Here is a 26,956-nt window from a genome sequence, read left to right as displayed (position 1 = left end):
TATATTTTTTTCTGTGCAGGGTAAATACTTGCTGCTTTTGCATGTAGCCCACAAATGTTAGGCAGCTTTATATTTACACTGCAGTTTAAATTTCAGTTTGAACACACCTCACCCAAATCTAAATCTCTCCACACATATGCCCCTCCTGCAGTACAACATGGTTTTGCTCAGTTGCTTGCTTATTTGCTGTACTTACAAACATAAACCAGGCTCTGAATTCCATAAGATAATGAATTCCAAATACAACTGTTTTTGTCAAATTCATTTACTATTTCAGCAAAATCCTCAGAGTTATATTGACATTAAAATTCAATGTTATTTGCAATGCACAAATCTGTTGAGGTGTACTACAAAGTACCTTGTTTGGTCATGTGACATTACTCAGTTTGCACTGGTGCCCCTGGTTTATCACAAAAATGCATAGTTTACCAAGTTACCAAGTTTACCAAGGGATAACCTGGATTTTGTGGCAATTACAGAGTCATGGTGCAATGAAAATCATGACTGGGACATAGCTATACCAGGATACAATTTATTTAGGAAGGATAGAATAGGAAGAACAGGAGGAGGGGTAGCAATGTATGTGAAAAAAAGCATAAATGCTACTTTAATACAAAATATTGAAGACAAAACTGAGGCCTTTTGGGTCACCATAGAAACCGGGGAGAAGGATGTTATTCGCATTGGGGTGATCTATAGACCACCAGGCCAGGGGCAGAATTTGGACAGGAACCTATTGTTGGACATCGCTAAAATGGCTTTAAAGGGAGAAGTCATAATCATGGGAGACTTTAATTTACCTGATGTAAATTGGGAGGGGTCTTTTGCAAGTTCAGCTACAAGTGGCAAATTTCTACATTCCTTACAGGGAGCATCTCTCAAGCAATTGGTGATGGAGCCCACTCACAAAGATTCAATATTAGATTTAATTCTTACAAATGGTGATAGGATATCCGACATATATGTGGGTGAGCACCTGGGATCCAGTGATCATCAAGCAGTATGGTTTAGTATAAAGACAGGATCCAACTCCTGTCACACAAAAACAAAGGTGTTGGATTTTAGAAATGCTGATTTTGCAAAAATGGGGAGATGCTTAAGTGATTCATTGGCGGACTGGTGGAACTTGGAAGGAGTGCAGGAGAGGTGGGAAAAACTGAAAAGTGCAATACTAAGTGCAACTGATCTTTGTATCAAAAGGGTTAGGAAAAGCACCAGGAAAAGGAAGCCAGTGTGGTTCACAAAAGAAGTATCAACTAGTGTGAAAGCAAAAAAGATGGCTTTTAGGAAATACAAACAGACTCAAAATAATAATGACTAAGAGGTGTATCTTGACAGACGGAAGGATGCTAAGAAAGTGATCAGACGTGCAAAGGCAGAAGCTGAGGAAAAAATGGCCCAGTCAGTAGCTAAAGGGGGCAAAACTTTTTTTAAGTATATAAGTGAAAGGAGAAAATCAAATGGAGGAATAATAAGACTTAAGACAGAGAGTGAGCATTTGGTGGAGGGTGACAAGGCAATAGCAGATCACCTAAATAATTATTTTTGCTCAGTATTTACTACAGAAGAAGGGATGGGGCCACAGTTAAGTTGCAAGGACATTCATAAAAATAAGGTAGTTGAAAGTACATTTACAGAGGAGAAGGTCCTAACAGAACTTTCGCAACTAAAAGTGGATAAATCAATGGAACCAGATGGGATACACCCAAGGATACTCAAAGAGCTAAAAAATGTGCTGGTTACACCGTTAACAGAATTATATAACCAGTCACTAAATACAGGTGCTATTCCAGAGGACTGGAAAAGAGCAAATGTAGTTCCACTGCACAAAAGTGGAAGCAAGGAAGAAGCAAGTAACTACAGACCAGTAAGCCTTACAACAGTAGTGGGGAAAGTAATGGAAAAACTATTAAAAGAAAGAGTTGTGGAATATCTTAAATCAAACCACTTACAGGATCCAAAACAGCATGGATTTACTGGCGGTAGATCATGCCAAACAAATCTTATTGACTTTTTCGACTCTGTGACAAAAATAATAGATCAAGGGGAAGCTGTAGATGTAGCATATCTAGACTTTAGTAAGGCATTTGACACTGTCCCACATCGCAGACTGCTAAATAAACTTGAAAGCGTGGGGGTGGATTATAAAACAGTTAAATGGATAAGAACCTGGCTGCAGGATAGGAAACAGACAGTTGCAGTTAATGGAGTGCAATCTATGGAAGGAAATGTTACCAGTGGAGTACCCCAGGGATCTGTACTTGGTCCAGTTCTCTTTAATATCTTTGTTGGTGACATTGCAGATGGTATTGAAGGGAAGGTATGCCTTTTTTCAGATGATACAAAAATATGCAACAGGGTAGACACACCGGGAGGGGTAAAACAAATGATTGATGACCTAGGTAGGCTTGAGAAATGGTCAAGAACGTGGCAACTACAGTTTAATGCTAAAAAATGCAAAATCATGCACTTCGGTCTCAAAAACCCAAAGGCTAAATATAGTATCAAGGGTACTATAATGGAAACTACTGAGGAGGAAAGGGATTTAGGAGTCACTATTTCAAGTGACTTGAAGGCAGGAAATCAATGCAACAAAGCAATGAGAAAGGCAAGTCAGATGCTTGGTTGCATAGGGAGAGGAATCAGTAGTAGGAAAAAAGAAGTGATATTGCCACTGTATAGGTCATTGGTGCGGCCCCATCTGGAATACTGTGTCCAGTTCTGGAGACCATATCTCCAGAAGGATATAAATACATTAGAGAGTGTACAAAGAAGGGCAACTAAAATGGTGCATGGCATACATCACAAAACGTACCCGGAAAGGCTAAAAGATCTTAACATGTATAGTTTGGAGGAGAGAAGGGAAAGGGGGGACATGATAGAAACTTTCAAATATATCAAGGGTCTTAACAAAGTTCAGGAGGGAAACATTCTTCAAAGGAAGAGAAATATTAGAACTCGAGGACATACACTGAAACTGGAGGGGGGGGAGGTTCAGGGGAAATTTAAGGAAAAATTACTTCACAGAAAGGGTAGTGGATAAGTGGAATAATCACCCATCAGAGGTGGTAGAGGCTAAGACTGTAGAGCAATTTAAACATGCTTGGGATAGGCATATGAATATCCTTACAAAGAATTAAGGTTCAAAAAGGGTTGAGATTACCTAAAGGATAAAAAAAGGGGCAGACTAGATGGGCCAAGTGGTTCTTATCTGCCGTCAAATTCTATGTTTCTATGTTTCTATGTTATGCGAAAAGATGCCAACATTCGCAGAGGTGTAGACATTTGTACTGGCCTATTATAGTTGGAGCTGTGACTTGGTAATTACAAACTTAATGCAGAAATATGCCTAATTTTTTCAAACCTGTAGCAGAGCATTCATTTTTAATTAGCTTTCAGTGCTTTGCAGAAGCATGAATAGGTTTTTCCCTGCAGTAATACTCTGATTGAGATCAGGTTTCATCCTCATAATTATGATGAGACACAACCAATAGTGTATCTGCAGAGAAGCACATTTCTAGGTGCACTTTGTCTATTGTAATAATAAACTTCAAGTACAAAAAACATACTGTATGTATTGATGTCAGTTCTGCTGTGTCCTTATTTACGTCAATAAAATTAAATTAAACTAAGCAAAACATTATTTTGGCATTAAATGTAAAAGTAATATTTACCAAAATAGTTGATTTTACAGTTGTAAGATGATGGCATTTGTTGTGATTTTTTAATTTTCACAGTGTGCATCCACAGATTGTCTGGCCTTCAAACCTAGATGAGCTTCTACTGTAATTTGTCCAGAAAGCAAGTGTACATGTTGAAGTTAGCGCTGTAGCCTAGATAGGTGCACTGAGCAAATCCAAAGTACTCTTTATTTACATTGTTTAGTATTAGGGTTAGTTTATTATGCCTGCAGTTAAAACTAGACAAGGTAACTAGACTAGGTTAAGCAAGGGTGATCCCAAACTTACTCAATATCAAATAGGCAGCTAAGCCATTTACCACATTTACTGTATTATCATAACACAAAACCTGCTGTCCTTGCATATCTGTCAGGTAAAAGTCTAATATCTGTCTGCCTATCATAAGTGATAACTCACATTAAATGAAAACTATTTCTGTAAATGTATAATTTACTTTGAATTGCCATGTATGGTGTAATGGGAAACATGTTTACAAATAGACAATAGCTTAAAGCTCAAACATAGCCTAAAAAGCATTTAAATATGTTATGTATATACAGTGTAGTGATAGAAATTTACAATTGGGAATAACACAAGAAAGAGTAGGACTGTGTGATACATTCTCTACTGTACACAATACAAATTTCCAACAGCCCACACAAAAAAACAAAAAACAAAACAGTGTTTACAAATGAGTAATGTAGACACAGAGGAAAGAATATGAAAAAGTGTCAATACAGTATAATTACCACAGTGATCACAGAATAAAATATGAACATATAAAATAAGCCATAGATCATTTATGTAAAGTTTTTATTAGAATGTACTTCAAATGAATAACAAATTTAGTCCCAAAAAATAACTAATACATTTTATTACCTAATTTAATCCTGTCTGTCCTTTGAACCTTTGAACATTTGAATTTCTTTATCAAGCTACATCATTATTTCAAGGCTGTTACAGTACATTGTTGTGTTTGTTATATTGTGTCTCTGAGATAGGTCTGGAATTCTGTTCTTTTTGTGACTCATCTTCAGACAGTGACATGCATTAATGATATCAATGCTAATTCTTGAAGTTATATCCATTCTAAGAAGGAAGAATATATGATTGATGATGTGTCTTCTAATGAAGAAAATGATTTAGCAGACATGCACCAATTTAGCTCATTAGAGATGCAAAGCTGTTGCCACGTTTCCTTTTTTGGGAGAGCCACATGCAGCATTATTGTTAAGTGGATTTTTGGGTTACTTTCAGCTTGGTACATCTTATAATGGAGGAGATCAATCAGCATGCTAAAGCATACTGTACAATATCATGGTGATTAACACCTGCCAAAATATTAGCATTCTGTTAGTATTGAAATGGATAGTTCAAAACCTCCATGCTAAAGTGGTAATTTCTGAAGAGCAATTATTTTGGCAATTCCATTTTTTAGGTCAGTGATGTTCCATAGATATATTTTACTTGGAAAATATTTGTAGATATTTCCAGTAATCAGACAGAAGATGTCCACCTAATCCAAATATCTGCAATCATTTTGCTAAAATGTGGGCCCATAACAAGACTTCTCTATTGACAAAAGTCTGCTACTTTACAAAGGCAGGGACGTAAAAATCATATACATTCCAAAAAGGGTAGTTTGAAGTCATCAAAATCAATATACAGTACTGTGTGAATACAAATCTATCTACAGAATATATGGTCCAGAATTATATATACTTTGTATTCTCAAAATAAAATTATGCTCATGAAACTCTTGCTCTCTAGGAGATATTAGGGCCTATATACAAAGCCTTTGAGAGATATAAAGTAGACGGAGATAAAGATCCAGCCAATCAGCTCTTAACTGCCATATTACAGGCTGTGTTTAAAAAATGACAGGAGTTGGTTGGTAATTTATCCTCTCTATCTCTCTAAAATAGTAAAAGGACCCCTAAGTCTGATATTTACATGACCAGATGTTGGTACTTTATTTCCATCCACTTTATCTCTTTCCTAGGGGATCTGGACTATAGATCTACAATGTCTAGGTCAACACCATGTGGGCTACATACATTAGGTTTAAATTGAAAAAGTTTGAGATAGACAAAAGGTCTACCTAGTAAACATAGACACTGTAAAAGGTCAACGTGGACAAAAATTTGACACTTGACAGGTTCAAATTCTTGACATGGCAATGGTCGACACATATATGGTTGACACATGTTTTGTTTTTCATGTTTTTGGACTTTTTCCATCCTTTGTCACAAATCAAAACTTTTAGTAACCTTGTGATGAGTGAAGTAGAGTGGAGAGAGACAACATGCCTGAAGTGTGGCGAGCAAAGCGTTTCTTCAAATGGTGGTCCCTGATGGAAAAACTATCCACACTTACCCAAAAAATGCTAAAAAAAAGTATCTTGACCATATTTTTGTCTACCATTGAAATGTCTACCTTGTCACCCTGTTGACATTTTGTCCATGTCAACATTTTCCAGTGTCGACCTTTCATAGGTCAACCATTTGTCCATGTCAATCTTTTGTCAGGGTCGACCTAACGCATGTTGACCATATGGGGTCAACCTAATGACTTTCGATGTAGACATTGTAGATATTATATACCACACACCTCTCCAGGGTTTAGTACAAAGACCCCACTGTCTCAGAACCATCAGTTTTTGCATTTTGCCTCAAATAACTAATTTATTATTGACCTATTGAACAGGCATGTATGAGACCTTGAGGATGAATGGGAAAAATGAACAAAAAGATGCTACATACCATAGGATTTTTAAGAGGATGTCTTCCTTTTGTCAACAGTCCACAGGCTGTGGTTAACTATAATTTTACAATGAGTTGGGTATAGCATGCAGATCAACATCTAACAAACTTCCCAATAATTTGTTAAAGTTGTAAGAAATGTATGTAACTATTTTTAGCCAACAAGCAATTTAGTACACCTTTATACTAAAAACAAATCAAACCATCTACAGTTTAGGATGTAGTTGGTGTGGTTGCTCATTGAAAATAACCAAACAGCATAGGCCTCAAAGTTAAAAGTGGGTTGGAGAGGAACCAACCGAAACCATTAAGGCTAATTGTGAAGAACTTCCCAGAATTTGGTCCTCTAACAAAGAGAGACAATCCAGCAAGAAAATGTGGTATTTGCTCCTCAAAGAGGGATGAAAGTAGCAAGTAAAGAATCAAAATACTTCTGCAAAGAGTGGGATGTCAAACGTTGCATTGTAAATATATCATGCAGAAAACAATTGTGAATATTTCTTACTAAAATTTTGTTAAATAAGTGTTAGAAAGATGTTCTTAACTTGACTCATTATCATCACTGACATTTTCTAAACATAGTTTTGATAAAAATATTAACTTGTTATTAACCCCTTCACTACTAAGGATGAACCTTTTGTGTCCTGTGAATATAACTTAAAACTGCGAAAGACGAGTCAGGCTTGTACCTTACTCCACCTGTCCTGATGACTGGTGAGCACAGCTGGCAGTCACTGCTGAATGTGACCAGAGGTGCCACCATCATGTGCATGCATACCGATGTCACCCATGTAAACAACGGAAAAAAAAAATAAAAGTATGGGTGAGGGAATGTAAATTTGCCTACCTCCTTTACCATTGTACCTAGAAAGATGGGAGCCCCATAAAGATAATGTCTGGTTATCTTGAGGTTTAGCTGTTGGTTTTGCCTTGTAATAGAATTAACTATAGATTGATAGAATAATGAAATATGGTATAGGCAATAATGCCACATCAAAGATAAATGACATACTGTATGCTTTTGCATTTCAGCTTTTTGTTCAAAAGCTGATTTGTACACAAAAGGATATTTAGAGTTGTATATGCCTGTAGGTTGTCAAAATTGTGCACATGCAAGGACAAACCTTAAATCCTTATGATGGTATTTAAAGTTGTATTATGCTTAGGACCATCTCAATTCTAAATATGCATGTAACCAACATGTAAATTAGAACTTATAGAACGTGCAATACTTTGTATTCTGCCAACACAACATGTGTACCTGATGCAGCTGTGACTATAAATACAATAAATTAGATAAAAAAAGAGATGCATGTGTGCTATATAGGTGTAATATAAATTGTATTGGGAAGTTGTCCTTTTACATGCATGCAAATACTTTAGGTGTTAATTAGCCTTTAATTTGTTGAAGAATGAATTCACTTAGTATGTATTCATATCAAGATCCATTCTGATAATTTTGATTTTTATAATCAAGTTGGATAATTTCATTCTATTTAATTAATATTGTGATATAATATTATATATTATATTATATATGTGATATCGTATTGTTGATTTCTCTGACGTCCTAAGTGGATGCTGGGGACTCCGTCAGGACCATGGGGACTAGCGGCTCCGCAGGAGACAGGGCACAAAACCAAAGCTTTAGGATCAGGTGGTGTGTACTGGCTCCTCCCCCTATGACCCTCCTCCAAGCCTCAGTTAGGTTTTTGTGCCCGTCCGAGCAGGGTGCAATCTAGGTGGCTCTCTTAAGGAGCTGCTTAGAAAAAGTATTTAGGTTTCTTATTTTCAGTGAGTCCTGCTGGCAACAGGCTCACTGCATCGAGGGACTTAGGGGAGAGAAGTTCAACTCACCTGCGTGCAGGATGGATTGGCTTCTTAGGCTACTGGACACCATTAGCTCCAGAGGAAGTCGGAACACAGGTCTCACCCTGGGGTTCGTCCCGGAGCCGCGCCGCCGACCCCCCTTGCAGATGCTGAAGATTGAAGGTCCAGAAACCGGCGGCAGAAGGCTTTTCAGTCTTCATGAAGGTAGCGCACAGCACTGCAGCTGTGCGCCATTGTTGTCACACACTTCACACCAACGGTCACGGAGGGTGCAGGGCGTTGCTGGGGGCACCCTGGGCAGCAATGTATAATACCTTATTCTGGCTAAAAATACATCACATATAGCCCCTGGAGGCTATATGGATGTATTTAACCCCTGCCAGGTCTCAGAAAAACGGGAGAAGAAGCCCGCCGAAAAGGGGGCGGGGCCTATTCTCCTCAGCACACAGCGCCATTTTCCCTCACAGAAATGCTGGTGGGAAGGCTCCCAGGCTCTCCCCTGCACTGCACTACAGAAACAGGGTTAAAACAGAGAGGGGGGGCACTTATTTGGCGATATGTATATATATATTAAAATGCTATAAGGGAAAAACACTAATATAAAGGTTGTCCCTGTATAATATAGCGTTTTTGGTGTGTGCTGGCAAACTCTCCCTCTGTCTCCCCAAAGGGCTAGTGGGGTCCTGTCCTCTATCAGAGCATTCCCTGTGTGTGTGCTGTGTGTCGGTACTTGTGTGTCGACATGTATGAGGACGATGTTGGTGAGGAGGCGGAGCAATTGCCGGTAATGGTGATGTCACTCTCTAGGGAGTCGACACCGGAATGGATGGCTTATTTAAGGAATTACGTGATAATGTCAACACGCTGCAAGGTCGGTTGACGACATGAGACGGCCGGCAAACCAATTAGTACCTGTCCAGGCATCTAAAACACAGACACGGACACTGACTCCAGTGTCGACGGTGAAGAAACAAACGTATTTTCCTTTAGGGCCACACGTTACTTGTTAAGGGCAATGAAGGAGATGTTACATATTTCTGATACTACAAGTACCACAAAAAAGGGTATTATGTGGAGTGTGAAAAAACTACATGTGGTTTTTCCTGAATCAGATAAATTAAATGAAGTGTGTGATGATGCGTGGGTTTCCCCCGATAGAAAATTATTGGCGGTATACCTTTTCCCGCCAGAAGTTATGGCGCATTGGGAAACACACCTTAGGGTGGATAAGGCGCTCACACGCTTATAAAAACAAGTGGCGTTACCGTCTCCAGATACAGACGCCCTCAAGAAGCCAACTGATAGGAGGTTGGAAAATATCCTAAAAAGTATATACACACATACTGGTGTTATACTGCGACCAGCGATCGCCTCAGCCTGGATGGGCAGCGCTGGGGTGACTTGGTCGGATTCCCTGACTGGAAATATTGATACCCTTGACAGGGACAGTATTTTATTGACTATAGAGCATTTAAAGGATGCATTTCTATATATGTGAAACTCTGGCATCAAGAGTAAGTGCGATGTCCATATCTGCCAGACGATGTTTATGGACACGACAGTGGTCAGGTGATGCAGATTCCAAACGGCACATGGAAGTATTGCCGTATAAAGGGGAAGAGTTATTTGGGGTCGGTCCATCGGACCTGGTGGCCACGGCAACAGCTAGAAAATCCACCTTTTTTACCCCAAGTAACATCTCAGCAGAAAAAGACATAGTCTTTTCAGCCTCAGTCCTTTCGTCCCCATAATATCTGCCCAGGGATAGAGGTAAGGGAAGAAGACTGCAGCAGGCAGCCCATTCCCAGGAACAGAAGCCTTCCATCGCTTCTGCCAAGTCCTCAGCATGACGCTGGGGCCGTACAAACAGGTGCGGTGGGGGGTCGTCTCAAGAGTTTCAGCACGCAGTGGGCTCACTCGCAAGTGGACCCCTGGATCCTACAAGTAGTATCCCGGGGGTACAGATTGAAAATTCGAGACGTCTCCCCCTCGCAGGTTCCTGAAGTTTGCTTTACCAACGTCTACCTCCGACAGGGAGGCAGTATTGGAAACAATTCACAAGCTGTATTCCCAGCAGGTGATAATCAAAGTACCCCTCCTACAACAAGTAAAGGGGTATTATTCCACACTATATTGTGGTACTGAAGCCAGACGGCTAGGTGAGACCTATTCTAAATGGAGTCACTAAGAGCAGTGATAGCGAACCAGGAAGAAGGGGACTATATGGTGTCCCTGGACATCAAGGATGCTTACCTCCATGTCCAAATTTGCCCTTCTCACAAAGGGTACCTCAGGTTCGTGGTACAAAACTGTCACTATCAGTTTCAGACGCTGCCGTTTGGATTGTCCACGGCACCCCGGGTCTTTACCAAGGTAATGGCCGAAATGATGATTCTTCTTCAAAGAAAAGGCGTCTTAATTATCCCTTACTTGGACGATCTCCTGATAAGGGCAAGGTCCAGAGAACAGTTGGAGGTCTGAGTAGCACTATCTCAAGTAGTTCTACGACAGCACGGGTGGATTCTAAATATTCCAAAATCGCAGCTGTCTCCGATGACACGTCTGCTGTCCCTAGGGATGATTCTGGACACAGTCCAGAAAAAGGTGTTTCTCCCGGAGGAGAAAGCCAGGGAGTTATCCGAGCTAGTCAGGAACCTCCTAAAACCAGGAAAAGTGTCAGTGCATCATTGCACAAGGGTCCTGGGAAAAATGGTGGCTTCTTACGAAGCGATTCCATTCGGCAGATTTCACGCAAGAACTTTTCAGTGGGATCTGCTGGACAAATGGTCCGGATCGCATCTTCAGATGCATCAGCGGATAACCCTGTCTCCAAGGACAAGGGTGTCTCTTCTGTGGTGGCTGCAGAGTGCTCATCTACTAAAGGGCCACAGTTATGCATTCAGGACTGGGTCCTGGTGACCACGGATTCCAGCTTGAAAGGCTGGGGAGCTGTCACACAGGGAAAAAATTTCCAGGGAGTGTGATCAAGTCTGGGGACTTCTCTCCGCATAAATATACTGGAGCTAAGAGCAATTTACAATGCTCTAAGATTAGCAAGACCTCTGCTTCAAGGTCAGCCGGTATTGATCCAGTGGGACAACATCACGGCAGTCGCCCACGTAAACAGACAGGGCGGCACAAGAAGCAGGAGGACAATGGCAGAAACTGCAAGGATTCTTCGCTGGGCGGAAAATCATGTGATAGCACTGTCAGCAGTTTTTCATTCCGGGAGTGGACAACTGGGAAGCAGACTTCCTCAGCACGACCTCCACCCGGGAGAGTGGGAACTTCATCGAGAAGTTTTTTTCCACATGATTGTGCACCGTTGGGAAAGACCAAAGGTGGACATGATGGCGTCCCGCCTGAACAAAAAACTGGACAGGTATTGCGCCAGGTCAAGAGACCCTCAGGCAATAGCTGTGGACGTTCTGGTAACACCATGGGTGTACCAGTCGGTGTATGTGTTCCCTCCTCTGCTTCTCATACCAAAGGTACTGAGAATTATAAGACGTATAGGAGTAAGAACTATACTCGTGGCTCCGGATGGGCCAAGAAGGACTTGGTACCCGGAACTTCAAGAGATGCTCACAGAGGACTCAGGGCCTCTGCCGATAAGAAGGGACTTGCTTCAGCAAGTACCATGTCTGTTCCAAGACTTACCGCGGCTGCGTTTGACGGCATGGCGGTTGAACGCCGGATCCTAAGGGAAAAAGGCATTCCGGAAGAGGTCATTCCTACCCTGGTCAAAGCCAGGAAGGAGGTGACCGCACAACATTATCACCACATGTGGCGAAAATATGTTGCGTGGTGTGAGGCCAGGAAGGCCCCACAAAGAAATTTCAACTCGGTCGATTCCTGCATTTCCTGCAAACAGGAGTGTCTATGGGCCTCAAATTGGGATCCATTAAGGTTCAAATTTCGGCCCTGTCGATTTTCTTCCAGAAAGAATTGGCTTCAGTTCCTGAAGTCCAGAAATTTGAAAAGGGAGTACTGCATATACAACCCCCTTTTGTGCCTCCAGTGGCACTGTGGGATCTCAACGTAGTCCTGGGATTCCTCAAATCACGTTGGTTTAAACCGCTCAAATCTGTGGATTTGAAATATCTCACATGGAAAGTGACCATGATGTTGGCCCTGGCCTCGGCCAAGCGAGTGTCAGAATTGGCGGCTTTGTCTCACAAAAGCCCATATCTGATTGTCCATTCGGACAGGGCAGAGCTGCGGACTCATCCCCAGTTTCTCCCTAAGGTGGTGTCAGCGTTTCATCTGAACCAGCTTATTGTGGTACCTGCGGCTACTAGAGACTTGGAGGACTCCAAGTTGCTAGATGTTGTCAGGGCCCTGAAAATATATATTTCCAGGACGGCTGGAGTCAGGAAAACTGACTTGCTGTTATCCTGTATGCACCCAAAAAACTGGGTGCTCTTGCTTCTAAGCAGACGATTGCTAGTTGAATGTGTAGTACAATTCAGCTTGCACATTCTGTGGCAGGACTGCCACAGCCAAAATATATAAATGCCCATTCCACAAGGAAGGTGGGCTCATCTTGGGCGACTGCCCGAGGGGTCTCGGCTTTACAACTTTGCCGAGCTGCTACTTGGTCAGGGGCACACCCTGGCTGAGGAGGACCTGGAGTTCTCTCACTCGGTGCTGCAGAGTCATCCGCACTCTCCCGCCCGTTTGGGAGCTTTGGTATAATCCCCATGGTCCTGACGGAGTCCCCAACATCCACTTAGGACGTCAGAGAAAATAAGATTTTACTTACCGATAAATCTATTTCTCGTAGTCCGTAGTGGATGCTGGGCGCCCATCCCAAGTGCGGATTGTCTGCAATACTTGTACATAGTTATTGTTACAAAAAAATCGGGTTGTTATTGTTGTGAGCCGTCTGTTCAGAGGCTCCTACGTTTGTCATACTGTTAACTGGGTTTAGATCACAAGTTATACGGTGTGATTGGTGTGGCTGGTATGAGTCTTACCCGGGATTCAATATCCTTCCTTATTGTGTACGCTCGTCCGGGCACAGTATCCTAACTGAGGCTTGGAGGAGGGTCATAGGGGGAGGAGCCAGTACACACCACCTGATCCTAAAGCTTTTGTTTTGTGCCCTGTCTCCTGCGGAGCCGCTAGTCCCCATGGTCCTGACGGAGTCCCCAGCATCCACTACGGACTACGAGAAATAGATTTATCGGTAAGTAAAATCTTATTTTCCTTACTATGGTAATCTTATTCAAGTTTTATTTTTGTTGTTGTTGCAAAAATGGTCATAGGAACATTAACAATGTATTGCAGTGACACATTTATACCTATTAGTTGGTTCTGCCTGTAGAGTTGTAACATTTGCATATTTCTAAGTAGGAACTTAGCAATGAGGGGCAATCCTAGCTAAATTCAGGTAATACAGTAGGTATATTTATGTGGGCATTCTCATGTTATCATGTAGATAATGTACAGTGTATTGTTTTCCTCTGCAAAATGACCATTTTGTTTAAAATCAGTTCTAAATGTGGGTAGTCAGCTCTTTTACAGCAGGTAAATGGCCATATTTATGCAATTACAAAAGTAACTTATGACAATGCCCTCCAGTGTATCTTGTCTGATTGTAGTATTTTTTCTTCTTCTAAGGAGGTAGAGGAAAACTATACATATGCTATAAAGAAGTCCATCTTAGATTACATATTACTGGATCCAATGGAACAACAGAGGCTTGGAATTGAAATACCTGAAAAGGTTAGTTGCTTTATTTACTCTGATTGAGGGCCTTGCATTGCTATTCTAATAATATAAAACTAGTATTTTTGAAGTTGCGTGTAGGCAAATTATGGAGCTAAGGATCAAAGTGTTTTTTTTCCCAGCTTCAATATGAAATGCAGATTTTTGAGTAGTTCTCAAAAGGCAATTTATCAAAGCAAAGAATACACAAGCCCTGATTTACAGTTCATTGCTGATATGTGGCTGCTACAATTTAACAACAAAAATTCATTTAGAGACACAAAACATATGATATTTACAACTTTAAATAGTATGTAGTATACAGTAGTTTGCATCCAGAGCACATATGTGACAGTCATAATCATCAAAAAGGTAGCATGTAAAAGGGGTATGGGATGCACCAAGATATGGCTATTAAATGGTGTATTTTATCTAAATGATATAAGGTAGATAAAATTGGACACATCAAAAAAGGCAACTGGTATGGTGTACAAAGGGCAACAGGCATGGTGTTTGAAGGGCAACAGGTATGGTGTTCTGAACGCAACAGGTATGATGGTTGGAGGGCAACAGGTATGGTGTTTAGAGAGCAACAGGCATAATGTTTGCAGGGTAACAGGGATATTCAATTTGGATTTAATGCTCTTTGGTATAAACAGCATCCAGTTTGTTCCAAACCACATATGATTTGTATCTTTTGAAACCCCACACATTGGCTGTGATTTAACTGAAACTGCAAATTAAAAACTGTGTTTGCATCCAATTGATGGCAGGTTTAAAATTTTACAATACACTACTTTGATAATTTCCTAACATCACTGTATATACCTTTAATATGTTGCAGCGTATGTAATTATAGGGTTATTTGCTGGTGATATATTAAAAGAGGGGAAAACTATGTGCCCCAAAAAATTGCCCCAATGTTTTTTTTCCCACAGGTAATTTCTTTGCTTGATAATGAGACTTCATAGGACAATGCTTCAAGTTTGAGAGCTTTTGTGGGTTAAGGAAAAAGAGTAAGCGTTCTATTTTGAACAAATGAGACCTATATTTGCAGCAGAGCTGGTCCTGCGGGAACATTGTATTTGATGGAGCTCATACAATGGTTTACCAGAGCATTTTCTATTCTCTGTGGACTGCATAGTAAGGTGGAATAGTACTGCCATCACATTTCTCACATCCATCACCTCTCCTGTTAATGTGATCCTTCTACGCATGCTGTAGATACAGATCTGAAATGTGCAAACGTAAAGGGGAATGGTGGCAGTAATAAAAGCTCTGCGGTCATGATGATAGAAGGTGACAAAGGAAGGAGGGAGACAGGCGGTCAGGATGATTGCATTGAATTGAGAAGAGTGGCAGCCACAGTGAGAGCTGTTAAAGGAGAACTGTCAGGCTGTATACACATTGTGTATTGTGTATTGTTATTTAAATCATGGGATAGTGCTTCTGATAACTGTGATATATTGGGCTCTATTGTGGTTAGAAGAATTTGCATCAAATAGTACTTGAAATCTTTTCCTGACATTACAATTCATATTAAAAATTATTTTTCACTTGATCCCAGTTTTTGCTTCAGCAACTTTTATCTGGTGTTTAACTTCTGTTTAAATTTAGTCTGTGGAGGCATTTCATTTAATTTGTATGGTCTGTTTGCACACATTTACACAATGATTTACTATGTTGTATTGTTATACATGTTATATTCATTATACAGACAACCTAGTAAATTGTGGGAAATGACTGTATACCACATCATGTAACCACTTCATTTCATTTAATTTAAAGTGGAAGTTTTAGAACGTTATGCTGGGTAACGTCTAAGCATGTATTCTGTGTATTGATTTGGAAAAGGAATTAAATATTACAACATTTATTTTGTTTCTGGCAAGATGTCGAACAGGACAGGACGGGACCAATTTCCATGGCATGAAAGTGTCAATGTAGCACGTGTCAAACTGATCAGTGGTTTACACATCACTCATCCTGTTATGTCCAAAGTTCTGCTCCACTTCTATACAAAGTATGTTATCTATAATAGTGTAACAATAGTACACACTGGGTGGGGTTTGCATATTTTTCTTGTAACTATTCTTTCTTATTTCTCTGGGATATGATCATATAAAGATAGTACTGTACAGTTACTGTATTGGATTATGTAACGTAGTATCACCTACATATGGGGTTTTGTTGTCAAATACACAAAGCATGTGGTGCATGCTTAATCAATGTTTATCTTCAGGTGTCGAAAGCAAACAGGTTTTATATAGATTTCTGTCATCTGTCATATTTACCATATGTTGTATGATTGAGTATAATATTATTGATATTGTAAATGTATCATGTATTGCCTAAAAACAATATGTACAGTATATACACACAATAGGCTTTAATCCAAATCACTCAAACATCCACAGTGCCAGTGGTATATGACCACAACATTTAAATAAAAGAAAAATCATACAAACTCAGTGCTCATCTAGTTACAATCCAAACTGTAACTCATCTGAACTCAGAGAATGTTAGTTGTAAAATATTGCAATCATTTTTTAAGCTGACCTGCCACTTCCCATCCTTCCCTCTTGGTCAGTCCCTACACTGACTTTCAATAATATAGGTATTCCTCTGGTTCAGGAATCATATGAATTTTAAATACACAGTATGCCTCTATCATAGGTTTAGGCCCTGGCCCACTCATTTAAAGAGACAGAACCACATCCAAGCATATTAGTTAATGAAATCTTTGGAATAACTAACAGCATTAGATTTACATATGGAAAAAAAAAGGTGTAGGAGAAAGTGTAACCACAAAAATGTTATATAAACAATAGGCTTTAATCCACAGCACTCAAACATCTGTGGTGCCAGTGGTCTGTGACCACAACATTTCAATTAAAAAAATCATACAAACTCGGCACTCACCTAATTACACTCCAAACTGTAACTCATCTCAATTCGGGGAATGTTATTTTTCCAAAATATTGCAATCATTTGTTAAGCTGACCATATATATGCAGCGGTAAACCCGGCACTCTCTTCCTCAATTAAATGTAATGCGCTCCAGTGCCCTTCTAGGGAATGTGTGCCCATATATATAACTAGATAAGGTGTCAGTTACAAGTCTATTTCAGTGGCGAACAATCGTTAGCTTTTTTGTAGCATCAAATGTATGTTTTGAACGCCTGAAACATATGTAGAATGCTAAAAGTTAACTATTGTTCGATAAATAGTGACAAAACCAAATAGACTGAGTACAGTACAACTCACTTTATTTCAACCTCAGGCAGGTTACACAGTACATACATGTTTTGCAGGTCAGGTTTTACAGGCAGTCTTTAAACAGCAGCACAACATTCCAAGTTCAAATAAGCACAAATAGTACAGATTTCAAATGGCTCCTAATGTAACCCTAGTCCCCTAAACAATTTCCTGGCCACTTTTTGGCATCTGAAGCCATGACCCACTGAACAAACTTGTTTTTAAAGGCAGCAGACAAGTTGTAGTGATTAGCCTAGTTGTGGCTTACAGCAGACTCTGCTAAACCACTTGGACTGGATTCCATCAGACCTATTGCTGCTGCTCCAAACCTGCAAAATACTGCCATTCCACATCAACCTTTTCACATCAACCTTTTGTGGAATTATGTTGTCCCTGCCACTATATATATATATATATATATATATATATATATATAAACATACACACACACACACACACACACACACACACACACACACACACACACACACAATACTACCCCTCAATCAGTCAAATCAGTGTTCAGCCAAGCAGAAACCATGACAGGAAGCATTAACTGTTGACCCAAAAGTGTGAAGTAAAACCAAAGAGGTTAAACACAGATAAACTAGAAAGGTAATATGTAGTGAGTGATGTAATCACATAAGCAAACATGGGCAAGCAATTTGTGATTGGCTCAACAGTTATTTGACTAAATGATTGTCGGTGGTGTTTATTCAAATAAGTATATATATATATGGGTTAGGTTTGCACTTTTATATATATATATATATATATATATATATATATGAGAATGGTCTAGTTTTTTTTTTGTCCCTGAACTTATTTGGACAACTACCCCAGCAATACTTAAACACTTATCTACACTGCTCAAAAAATAAAGGGAACACTTAAACAACACAGTGTAACTCCAAGTCAATCACACTTTTGTGAAATCAAACTGTCCACTTAGGAAGCAACACTGATTGACAATCAATTTCACATGCTGTTGTGCAAATGGAATAGACAACAGGTGGGAATTATAGGCAATTAGCAAGACACCCCCAATAAAGGAGTTGTTCTGCAGGTGGTGACCACAGACCACTTCTCAGCTCCTATGCTTTCTAGCTGATGTTTTGGTCACTTTTGAAAGCTGGCGGTGCTTTCACTCTAGTGGTAGCATGAGACGGAGTCTACAACCCACACAAGTGGCTCAGGTAGTGCAGCTCATCCAGGATGGCACATCAATGCGAGCTGTGGCAAGAAGGTTTGCTGTGTCTGTCAGCGTAGTGTCCAGAGCATGGAGGCGCTACCATGAGACAGGCCAGTACATCAGGAGACGTGGAGGAGGCCGTAGGAGGGCAACAACCCAGCAGCAAGACCGCTACCTCTGCCTTTGTGCAAGGAGGAACAGGAGGAGCACTGCCAGAGCCCTGCAAAATGACCTCCAGCAAGCCACAAATGTGCATGTGTCTACTCAAATGATCAGAAACAGACTCCATGAGGATAGTATGAGGGCCCGACATCCACAGGTGGGGGTTGTGCTTACAGCCCAACACCGTGCAGGACGTTTGGCATTTGCCTGAGAACACCAAGATTGGCAAATTCGCCACTGGCGCCCTGTGCTCTTTACAGATGAAAGCAGGTTCTCACTGAGCACATGTGATAGACGTGACAGAGTCTGGAGATGCCAAGGGGAACGTCCTGCTGCCTGCAACATCCTCCAGCACGACTGGTTTGGCAGTGGGTCAGTAATGGTGTGGGGTGGCATTTCTTTGGGGGGCTGCACAGCCCTCCATGTGCTCACCAGAGGTAGCCTGACTGCCATTAGGTACCGAGATGAGATCCTCAGACCCCTTGTGAGACCATATGCTGGTGCGGTTGGCCCTGGGTTCCTCCTAATGCAAGACAATGCTAGACCTTATGTGGCTGGAGCGTGTCAGCAGTTCCTGCAAGACGAAGGCATTGATGCTATGGACTGGCCCGCCCGTTCCCCAGACCTGAATCCAATTGAGCACATCTGGGACATTATGTCTCGCTCCATCCACCAACGCCACATTGCACCACATACTGTCCAGGAGTTAGCAGATGCTTTAGTCCAGGTCTGGGAGGAGATCCCTTAGGAGACCATCCGCCACCTCATCAGGAGCATGCCCAGGCATTGTAGGGAGGTCATACAGGCATGTGGAGGCCATACACACTACTGAGCCTCATTTTGACTTGTTTTGAGGACATTACATCAAAGTTGGATCAGCCTGTAGTGTGTTTTTCCACTTTAATTTTGAGTGTGACTCTAAATCCAGACCTCCATGGGTTAATAAATTTGATTTACATTGATAATTTTTGTGTGATTTTGTTGTCAGCACATTCAACTATGTAAAGAACAAAGTAGTTAATAAGAATATTTCATTCATTCAGATCTAGGATGTGTTATTTTAGTGTTCCCTTTATTTTTTTGAGCAGTGTATATACAGTACATGAATGTGGAACAACTGGAACTATCTATCCTATCTATCATGTAATTCTAAACATACAGTATACTTGCATAGTGGAGGGCTTTTGACTTTTTTTGATTCACTAACATACAAACAATGAAGCTGCTTTCTCAATTTTACTTTAGTTACTCAACATTTAGACTGGTTGATATTGCCGGTCTCCTGCAATTGGTACCCTTGATGTTGGATGAGTTTTTTGCTCACATGAGCTGTGTTGTCAGAACACAGTCTGAACTGTTGAAAGAAACATGGCTGAAAGATTGCTGTGAAATTGTGAACCAAAACAGAGAAAACATAGAATCTGTTATGTCAGAAGATGAGGTGAGTTCATCATTTTAAATATACCACCTATAGGATTTGTCAGATATTACTGTATATGTTTCTATATACTTTCTAAACAAACAAGAGTGCCATAAGCTCAGGCATGGAGAACAACTTTTTGCCCATCACTGCAATTAAGTGTAATATGGATTTTGCACAAGATAGGATAAGGTATTCCCCTAATCCAGTGGTTCTCAAACTTTCTTGATTCCTGGGGGCATGGAGTATCAGCATTTTTCCCATGCACCCGTAAACCAAAGGTTTGGTATTGACAAACTTTGTTAAATTCTAAAATTAAGTAAATTGTGCTTTACTGTCACCCTTCTGTTTAGTTATGTGGTAGTGAACAGGGCTGTGCTTCTATTTGTCACATATTTATGACTTGCAGCCACCATCACTGGTTTAATTATTATATTGACTAAAGATAAAAAAAAAAATTGGTACTGGACCACCAACTCTTGGCTCCCCTGCAACCACCGCAGCACCCACTTTGGGAACCACTGCCTTAATCATTAGCTATGGGCTAAATTCACTGCAAAAATACTAATCATTAACTCTCTATCTGTATATATGTAAGTACGTGTTTTTTATTGCATTTGTACAACATGACTAATAAGCTGTACAGTGGCATATCTATAATGGATGCAAGGTGTGTGGTGCACATGGGCCCCTGGTTCTAGGGGTGCTACACCGCACACCTTGCACCTATTTCATGAACACTTACTCCTCCAAAGTCCCACATCGGTGGCAGCAGTGTTGCACAAATCACCAGGAAAATTATGTGATTCTCAGTGTTTTGCACCTCTGCATGCTCACTAGACTCTGGTACATTGCTAGTAACCCTAGTGATCAGAGTCTACTGAGCTGCCATCTAGAAAGAAGGGGGCCCAGATGGAGGATGCACATGGGCTTAGGCCTCTCTTAATGCACCCCTGAAGCTGTACAGTATATTGATGACATTTTGAGATTTACCTGCTACGTTGAATAATTTCAAGTATTTCTAATCTTATGTTTGTAATTGAGAAATGTAAGTGTTTTTTACAGTTTTCTAATTATCCATTAAATCTACATTTTTGGCTAATACAAAACAAGAAAATCCCTTATGGTTTTATGAAAATACACTATACAATATTAATGAATAGTCATTAATTCTTTTTTAATTAATCTTTATTCGTGTTACAAAATTGCTGCTGGTACCAGCAATTGCTTTGGATTCGGCTTCATGACATGGTGCCGAAGTTAGCCAATGAGGCTTCACATTTCACTGCCTGGTGTACTGAAAATCTGTTGGAGTTTCACCAGGATTAGGCTATAGTTAAGGCATACTCCCAACATGTTGAAAGCTGGAGTTGCTACGTCTTGCGTGACAAAGGTGCATGCTCCCAAAAAGGAGTCATGCCTACAGCAAAAGGGGGCACGGCTTTGCGGTAATGCCATGATTGCAGGCCACCCCCTGTTTTCTGGCACTGTGGGGGCATGCCCAATGCTCTGTGAGCTGCTGACATACCCCCAAACCCTCTGTCTCCTGTGAATAGCTGCTGTGTGCATGCACACAGCAGCTATTCACCACAGAGGAGTGACTGATAGGAGCCTCCCAACTGCCCCCCCCACCACAGGAAACTGTGGCCCAGGGTTGGGACAGTGGGTAAATCCCAAAAAAGAGTCTGTCCTGTGAAAACCAGGACAGTTGGAAGGTATGGTTAAGGTCCCAAAATCACATAGAAATACCAGGTTATCTATTTGACTGAAAATGCTATTTGATGAAAATAAGATATTGTAATGACTATTGGACCCTTCAGAATGGCAATAATAGGGTTTCAAATGAAGTTTGTTACAAGTTTTTGAATTAGCTTTAAATATTACATTTTAGCTTTGTTAATATACTGTAAGATTTATTAAGGTGGCTACCCAATTCTTGTAAATATTCAATTGTGTAGTACCTCTCAACTGACTGCTATGGAAGAAAATTACATTTGTGTGGTTCAAATCACCACATCCTTCTTTTCCGATAAATAGTTTCTATAATAAATCTGATGGTTAGTTATGTGGCTCCAACACTTTTTCATGTTTGACATTTAAAATTGTTTCTACCATAGAAATGGTTACATCTATGGGGCATATTTAGTACAATCCATACTATGATGAGTGAGTCGATGGCTTCCTCTCCAGAGATATGGAATTATCCTATCCCTCCATAGGATTCTGCGGCTGCTGTTGGAAATAGAGGGACCACAGATATCTGCTGCCATTCCTCCATAATACATTATGGGGATCATTAATATTTGTGGGTATCCCCTGAAAACAACTTTTTTAGGGGGAAATGACCCACAAATATTATTTGATAAATAGGCCCCTATGCGTTGAGTGATTTATTGGGTTTGCGGTTGTGCTGTAAGTCCTTGTGACCAGGAATGAGAGCTTTACCTGCAAATCTTCAATTGATCATACTATGCTGGACAAGACATTTGGAATTCAACACTCTTATTAATTAGAAGGAGAAAACTGTACTTACATCATGATAATATAAAAAATGGCAACATAATCGCCAGAAGCAATTAGAGGAAAACCCCAATGTAGGCCACTGATTAAGACATCAAATATAACTTTTATACTGCCATTTTGGTCATTGCACAATAACTTTCATTGAGTGCTTTCTGCATGGAAATGTGATCTCTGCTGCAGTGCTGGCAAGGAGCATTCTTTAGACACTCCAAGCAGTCACCCTAAACCTCTGCAGCTCCTGCAAAAAAACAGTTACAACACTGATTTCTATACATAGCAAATATATATTTTAGTGATAGGTAAAGTTGGGATCTCCCAAATCAAGCCTGTGCATGAACATAGTAAAATACTTGGCGGAACTGCAGGCTAATCTTTAATATTATTTGTATAGACTTTTTTTAGTATGTAGCCTAAAAGGACAGCTTACACTATAAATGTGTTTGTCATTATTTGGCATGTTTATCAATATTATTTTTACAAAAATATTACAAAGACAGGTGTTTCCACCCCCTTTTGATATTTTAGTATCACTTAAATGTGCTTACTGGCAATTGGAATAGAATTCCCCAAATTCTCCTCCACCCCCTTAATATCTATATTTTTTTTATTAAGCAGATCGTTTTTCCCATAATTGTTATGGGAAATGTGATCTGATCAAATTTACTAACCTGAAATTGTGAAAAAATAATGGAGTGGGGGCTTGAGATAATAATACCATCTTCAGATGGCATTATTCAGGCTTTCCCCCATTACTCTTGCATCTGCTCTACCTCTCCTATCTGCTGACAGGCAAAGCAGAGCACAGAGCCCACTTCTATAATCAGCCATTATCAGCACCCCTTGTAAACCCAGACATCTGATCTGCACAGAATACTGAGATGTTGTGAATTTCCAGTCCAACCTCTCAGTTTACAGCACAGAGCAGATGACCGGATCATTGACCCCTAAATGCAGCTAACAGAGTTACTTGTTTGCTTGGCGAGGTAGGGGATCTAGCGCACGCATAGCTACACTCTTCACAGGGACAGGGCTTTCTCACAAGCTTTGTCTTTGTATGCAATATTTTATACATTATTGCGATGTATTTAAATTTATGTCGAGTTACACCATCCAGTCCGTATCTGAGATGTGATGATACAGTACATATTCCGCAATGTGTGTTTGTTAGTTTTTAAACATTCAATATATTGCAGTCTATACATCCTTCAGTACTACATTTTTACCTAACAAGAAGAGTGTTTTATGTTCACAACAGAGCTAAGTGGATAAAAACAGTGCTTAGAGAACAAGATAAGCATTGTCCCACACAAGTGTCTTAGTTGTCATCAACATACTTATGAACGTATAGTTTCTTGTTAGTTGATTGGCAAGAGTAAAAAAGTATAAATGATCTAGTTTCCATCTTGATATACTACTTCAGAATTGTCAGGCTGATAAAACAGGAATCATCCAAAGTACAGTACACTAACATTTAAAAAAATCAAGTTATCTGAATTTCTACAATTGCATATAAATGCCACAATAAAGGTATAGTTTATGTAGGTAAAGGTATATGTAGGTCTGATTTACTTGCGCACTTGCTAAAATATCTAGATGGATAATGTATAAGCAGATTACAGGAAGCAGTCTGACAATTGGTTTGTTGTACATCAGGGCAAGATTGGCCATCTGGCAAATGCTTGTGGCCTTTTGAGCTGGTCTGGCCACACAGAGAGTCGGGAAGGCCGCGCACAGTGCAGCCTTCTGGTTCTATTTACCTGGCCCCCCACCTGATGTACCTGAGTGAAAGAAGGACAGTGGCCTGCCTCAAGTCCCTGCTCCCCTGACTCAGGGCACTCCCACATGAGCAGAGGCTGCACCCCCTGAAACGTGCGCTCACACATGATCAAATGTCAGGGATGAAAAGCAGCCCCAGCCTAACCCTGCTGTACATTCAGAATTCTACAGGAACTCAATTGATTCTAACTCTGAAGAGGTTGAAACTAATAGTAAAATATATACTGTATGTCCAAAGGACCTTTTTGCAGTCTTAGTTCTGTTTATAATACAGTATATTTCTGTTTTAAATTAATGCAAAGCTATAACTAGACATCTTGGTGCCCCCCCATATTCAAAATGGGGACAGTGTGAGTCAAAGGTGCATGCCAAAAATAAAAGGGCATGGATACATGGGGAAGGGGCATGGCCACACAATAGTACCAATTTACATTACATCACAGTAGTGTCTTAATCACATTAAACCACACAGTAGTGTCCGTTATTCAAATTACACCACACAGTAGAACCCCTTATACATATTACAACACAGTAGACCCCCTTTTACACATTATACCAGGTAAAACCCTGTATAAACATTATACCATGTAGAGCCCTTAAGCTAGGTACACACTATACAATTATCTGACAGATTATCTGACAGATCAGGCTGGTGGAATTCTGGTAATGGATGAGAGCATATGACAATCGACCATTTGCTCCCAAACAATGCAAAATGGACAAAAACTGTTTTTCATCCAAGTTGGTTAAATTTGCGTTTAACCAATTTGTCTGAATGACAGGTTTTGTTTGTTTTTCGGTGTTTGGGAGCAAATGGTTGATTGTCATTTGCTCCGATCCATTACCAGATTTTCATTACAACCAGCCAGATCTTGTAGATTATCTGCCAGATAATTGTAGAGTGTGTATCTATCTTAATACCCCATTCCTCCTCCTCCTCCTCCTCCTCATCATCACCACCAGGGCTGGATTAAGGGCCGCATCTTCCTGGAGCTGAACATTTTCAAGGGCCTATATTGAGGAGGGGATGACTTGTAACAAGTGCTGTGTGGGTGCGTCCAGAGCCATGTGTGTCTGTACACATCCTAAACTATCAGCCTTACTGTTTTCTTAAGTACATAAAAACAGAATGTGCAGAATTTTGTGAGAAAATTATTAATACACTTTTAATACTTTTGATAGTGGACCTATTTTTATGAGGAGGCCTGGAGCTGGAGCTCTATCCGCCCCATTGTTAATCTGGCTTTGATCATCCCCCCCCCTTTCCCATGTAGGTTGTAGTGTTAGTTAGCAGAGTGTGTGGTGTGTGTGAGCAGGGTGAAGTTTCAGTGAGTAGATTGTGCGTGTGAGCTTGGTGTAGTGTCAGTGAGCAGTGTGTGTATGAGCACACCCCAGAGTAGCTTTGCTGTTGCTCATGGAATGACTCCTGTGCTCCAGTACCTGGTGGAAGTCCCTCCTCCTCAGACATACCAGGAGATGATGGAGGAGGGCAAAGCACATGGGGGAAAAACTCAAGCTGCCCAGTGCCAGGGCCGGTTCTTGGGATTGTGGCGCCCCCGGCGAAGTATAGGGGCGTGGCTTCAAATGGGGGCGTGGTCAGTTACGCTTCCATTTATGCCCCTGTAGCGACGCTGAAAGATAAAATAAAATTAAAAAAAAGTATACTTACCATCCCCGTTCCTGATCCAGACTGCTGCAGACCTCCTCCGCCGGCGCCGCTCTTCTTCTCTCCTTTCCTCGATCTATGGGAGAGACGTTATTATGTCTCTCCCATAGAACAGCATAGACACTAGAGGTCAATTATGACCCCTAGTGTCTGTGCTACTATGCTGTGCGGTGCGCGATGACGTCATCGTGCACCGCACAGCAAAGGTCCTCTACATGAAGGGAAACTAGACAGTAGCGTCTAGTTTCCCTTCATGGAGAGGACCTTTGCTGTGCAGTGCGCGATGACGTCATCGCGCACCGCAGAACTAAGGTCCTCTCAATGAAGGGAAACTAGACGCTACGCGTCTGGTTCCCTTCAAAGCGGGGGGCACAGCGGGGCACTGCGGGGGGCACAGTGGCGGTTCTTGCCCTGGTGCGGCGCCCTCCGGATGGCGCCGGCACCCTCCGGAAGGCGGCGCCCCGGGCAAAAGTACCGCTTGCCCGTGGCAAGAACCGCCACTGCCCAGTGCTAACCACTGTAATATATATTAGCACCGCTACTATTATACATTATACTGTAGCAGGCAGCGCTTTAGCTGGCAGCAGTGGTCAGTGGTGCAGAGAGATGGGGGAGAGGGTACAAATTACCCGGGCCCAGGTCTGATGGAGGGGCCCAGAGAGGGTCCAGTAGCAGCCCATGCCCCCTCCCTCTTACCTGGCAGCAGCTGCAGGTCTTCTCCTCAGCCCTGTCTCAGCCCTGTCTCCTGGGCTGCAGTGTGGCCAGGGAGGTGCTTAAAATACCTTTTTTTCCAGTATTTTTTCTAAGGAAACATGACCACGGCTCCTGTGATTAGGCCACACCCCTTGAAAAGAACCGGGCCCAGCCTGGCACTCGACTGCCCTGGCAGTGGTGCATACATAGGCATACAATCAGGGTGGATGTGGACATGTGCCCACAGGGCAAAAGTGCTGTGTGCTAAGAACCATCTGCATC

General features: G+C 41.1%; 1 protein-coding gene across 1 annotated transcript in view; it reads left to right on the top strand.

The window, feature by feature from the left end:
* LOC134934622 (dynein axonemal heavy chain 3-like) overlaps positions 1 to 26,956 on the top strand; it is a 1,803,147-nt gene that overhangs the window by 291,134 nt on the left and 1,485,057 nt on the right. Inside the window, exons 8-10 of the mRNA XM_063930015.1 lie at positions 13,898 to 14,002; positions 15,877 to 16,007; positions 19,842 to 20,037. Of these exons, the coding sequence (XP_063786085.1) occupies positions 13,898 to 14,002; positions 15,877 to 16,007; positions 19,842 to 20,037 (432 nt within the window). The remainder of the gene's footprint in view (positions 1 to 13,897; positions 14,003 to 15,876; positions 16,008 to 19,841; positions 20,038 to 26,956) is intronic.

The sequence above is a fragment of the Pseudophryne corroboree genome, chromosome 6 (assembly GCF_028390025.1).
Source record: "Pseudophryne corroboree isolate aPseCor3 chromosome 6, aPseCor3.hap2, whole genome shotgun sequence".
NCBI lineage: Eukaryota > Metazoa > Chordata > Amphibia > Anura > Myobatrachidae > Pseudophryne > Pseudophryne corroboree.
The sequence above is the reverse complement of the archived record's forward strand: the minus strand, read 5'-3'. Positions and strand labels throughout refer to the sequence as shown.